This window comes from Aptenodytes forsteri, unplaced genomic scaffold (genome assembly GCF_000699145.1).
Source record: "Aptenodytes forsteri isolate BGI_AS27 unplaced genomic scaffold, ASM69914v1 Scaffold249, whole genome shotgun sequence".
Taxonomy (NCBI): domain Eukaryota; kingdom Metazoa; phylum Chordata; class Aves; order Sphenisciformes; family Spheniscidae; genus Aptenodytes; species Aptenodytes forsteri.
Window position 1 is genome coordinate 570,905 of NW_008796188.1, and position 3,391 is coordinate 574,295.

At 64.6% G+C, this 3,391-nt stretch overlaps 1 protein-coding gene across 1 annotated transcript in view; it reads left to right on the top strand.

Moving 5' to 3' along the window:
* FMNL1 (formin like 1) overlaps positions 1-3,154 on the top strand; it is a 26,204-nt gene extending 23,050 nt beyond the window's left edge. Inside the window, exons 22-29 of the mRNA XM_019474267.1 lie at positions 79-147; positions 297-377; positions 857-986; positions 1,094-1,257; positions 1,520-1,621; positions 1,875-1,973; positions 2,156-2,279; positions 3,054-3,154. Coding sequence (XP_019329812.1) covers positions 79-147; positions 297-377; positions 857-986; positions 1,094-1,257; positions 1,520-1,621; positions 1,875-1,973; positions 2,156-2,279; positions 3,054-3,154 — 870 coding nt within the window. The remainder of the gene's footprint in view (positions 1-78; positions 148-296; positions 378-856; positions 987-1,093; positions 1,258-1,519; positions 1,622-1,874; positions 1,974-2,155; positions 2,280-3,053) is intronic.
* Positions 3,155-3,391: the final 237 nt, after the last annotated feature.

The following is a 3,391-nucleotide window of genomic DNA, read 5'->3' on the forward strand; positions in this document are numbered from 1 at the left end:
GGGGTGGCTGTGGGTGGGGGGGCTGCGAGGGGGTGGCATCCTGCGGCGAGACTCACACGCTTCTCCTCCCACCCACAGCAACTCAACGCCATCATCGCCGCCTCCATGTCCCTCAAGTCCTCCAGCAAACTGCGCAACATCCTTGAGGTGAGGAGTTCAGGGTGTGGTGGCCCTGATGGGGGGACGTCGGGCTGGGACGGGTGCACGCAGGGTGCTGCCAGGGTGCATGTAGGCACTGTACTTCGGGGTGCCCCATCCGTGCCGGGTTGTGTCCCCGAGCCATTGTGTCTCCGCAGATCGTCCTGGCCTTCGGGAACTACATGAACAGCAGCAAGCGCGGGGCAGCCTACGGCTTCCGGCTGCAGAGCCTTGACGCGGTAGGGTCGGCACGGGGCTGCCCGGTGTGCTGGTGCACGGGGCCACCGTCACTGCCCAGGGACCAGCCTCAGGGATGGAGGGACACAGGGACCAGCTGTAGAGATGGAGGGACATGGGAATCTGCTGTGGGGATGGAAGGATGCAAGGACCAGCTATAGGGATGGAGGGCCACGGGATTCAGCTGTGGGGGTGGAGGGATGAAGAGACCATCTATAGGGTTGGAGAGGCATGGGGAGGAGCTAAAGGGACGGAGATACACAAGAACTAGCCGTGGGGTTGGAAGGATGCAGAGACCAGATATGGGAAGACGGAGGGATGCAAGGACCAGTCGTGGGGACGCAGGAAGATGGGAACCAGTCGTGGGGTTGGAGGAAGATGGGAACCAGTCGTGGGGTTGGAGGGCCACCAGAGCCTGCCCTGAGCAGGGGTGAGGTGGGGTGGTGGGATGCGGGTTGGGGCTGACGCCGCTCTCTCCCAGCTCCTGGAGATGAAGTCGACAGACCGCAAGCAAACGCTGCTGCATTACCTGGTGCGGGTGATCATGGAGAAGTACCCTGAGCTGACCGGCTTCCACACCGAGCTGCACTTCCTCGACAAGGCGGGCACAGGTAGCACCCGCGGGAACCGGGCTGGGGGGGGTCGCGGCAGGCTGCAGCCCCTGTGCAGGGGCTCTCCAAGCCTGCCCTGACCCCGGTGCTGCTCGCCCTCCCCGCAGTCTCCTTGGACAGCGTGTTGCAGGACGTGCGGAGCCTGCAGCAGGGGATGGAGCTGACCCGCAAGGAGTTCATGCGGCAGGACGACAGCCCCGTGCTCAAGGACTTCCTCAAGGTCAACTTGGAGGTGATGGAGAAGCTGCAGGCTGACAGTAAAACCACCAAGGTGGGTGCTGGGGGTAGCGCGGGGTCGTGGGGCAGGATTGGGTCCCCCCATTCCTACATGGGGACACCCCAGGGTGCCCTCTGCTCACACCTCTGCCCCATGGGAGAGGCTCCTGGTTGGGACATGGCTCCAGCAGGAGAGCTGGGAGCCAGGGGGAATACGGAGGGGGATGGCGAGGTGGGAGAGGCTGGAAGGAGGTGGTGGGTGATGGGGCGCTGCTGTCTGGCCCCAGCCCCCCCTATTGGGGTGTCTCTGCCCGCAGGAGGCATACGAGTCAGCCGTGGAGTACTTTGGGGAGAACCCCAAGACCAGTCCCCCCACCACCTTCTTCCCCATGTTCCTGCGCTTCATCAGAGCCTACAAGGTAGGAGGGGATGGGGGGTGTCCTGTTTCTGGGGGGCCTGACCCCATTTTGGGGTAACCAGAAAAAGCCACACGCGAGGCTGGAGGCTCGTGGGACAGAGAGACCCTGGGGCTCGGTGCTGCCCTTTGGGGCGGTCGGAGATGCTGGAGCTGGGTTGGGGTGAGCCGGGGGTTGCCGAGGGGAGGAAGGGAGGACTGCGGTCCCGCGGCAGGACACCCCAGGCTCAGCACACCCTCCCTGCGCCTCTCCCAAGAAAGCAGAGCAGGACATTGAGCTGTGGAAGAAACAAGAAGCCGCGGTCAAAGAGGCAGAATCCAGCCCCCCCGGCAGCGAGGACCAGCCCGAGGTGAAGGTGCCCCACATGTCCCTCTGTCCTGGTGGGGCAGCTCCGCTCCAGCCCCAAGCGGGCTGCATGGTGGGGAAGGGCAAAGCAGGTCCTGGTGGGGGAGAGCTGGGCGGGGGTCGAAGATGGAAAGCATCTTTGGGGTGCGGTGGGAGGCCACGCCGTTCACCCCGCGCTGTCCCCAACCGCAGTTGCCCATCCAGAAAGCCAAGCGGCAGCAGATGGACATGATCGCCGAGCTGAAGAAGAAGCAGATGGTGAAGGAGCCACTCATCTATGAAGGAAAAGACGGGGCCATCGAGGATATTATTTCAGGTGAGAGATTATTTCAGGTGAGCGGCCGGGCATCCCCCCTGCAGCAGACCCAGCGCTCCGTGCCAGCAGGGAGACCCTCGGTGATGGGGGGCTGCGGGGGGCTGTCACAGCCTGGAGCTGGAGGGCCACCAAGCCCCATCGTGGGGACCAAACCCACCTGTAGCACCTTCCCGTCCCACGCGGCAAAGCTGCCAAGCGCTCTCTGCCCTGTCTCATAGCTCTTCCCCCTCTTCTGCTTCTTCCTCCTCTCTCCTCCTCCTCGCTGTCTCTCTGGATTGCTCTGCTCAGCTCTGAAAACTGTTCCTTTCACGGCCCGGACGGGCAAGCGCTCGTCCCGGCTCTTCTGCGACATGAGCTTCAACGAGGAGAGTCCTCTGTAGGTAACGTGGGGGCAGCCAGGCTCGGGCACAGCGCAGGCGGGGGCTGCCAGACTTTGCCACCCTCCTGGGTTTCTCGGCCCATCGTCACCTCTGGCTGCGTGGCAGACTGGCTGGCCTCCGCCCCATGCTGAAAGCCAACTCCAGGGGCACCACGGCATCAGCCCCAGCCCCACGGTACGGTGCTGGGCACCGAAAGAGCCGAGGGAGGGGGTCCCGCAGGCTGGTTGTTCGTAGCTGCTGTGCCTGTCTCTGCGTGCAGCAGGCCGGGCTTCTCCCGAGCATCCTCGTAACCCCAAAAGGGTGACTCCTGGGTGGTGGTGGGTGACTGGGTCCCAGCCTTTGCCGGGGTGGGCAGGTGGAGCTCAGCCAGCCTCTGCACTTTCTCCCGGTGCAGATCTGCGGAACAACCCTTACCGGCGTGGAGACAAGGGCCGCGGCAGTGCCAAGAAACGTGCGGGGCAGAACCTGCAGGCGACGCCGGACATCTCGCTGTGACCAGCGCCGTCCCTGCAGCCGCCAGGACCGGGGCAGAACCATCCTCCCGACGCAGATGGGACTGCAGGACATCAACCTGCCAGCCCGGGACGACGCGGGGCGGAGGGACAGTGCCCGCTCCTAGTTGCTCCAGCCGCTTAGCGTGCCAGCTCCCACCCTGCATGCCCTTGGGTCCAGTGCAGGGATCCCCCGGCGCTTGCTTAGCGATGCCTCTGAGCTCCTCTCCTCCAGGCTGGC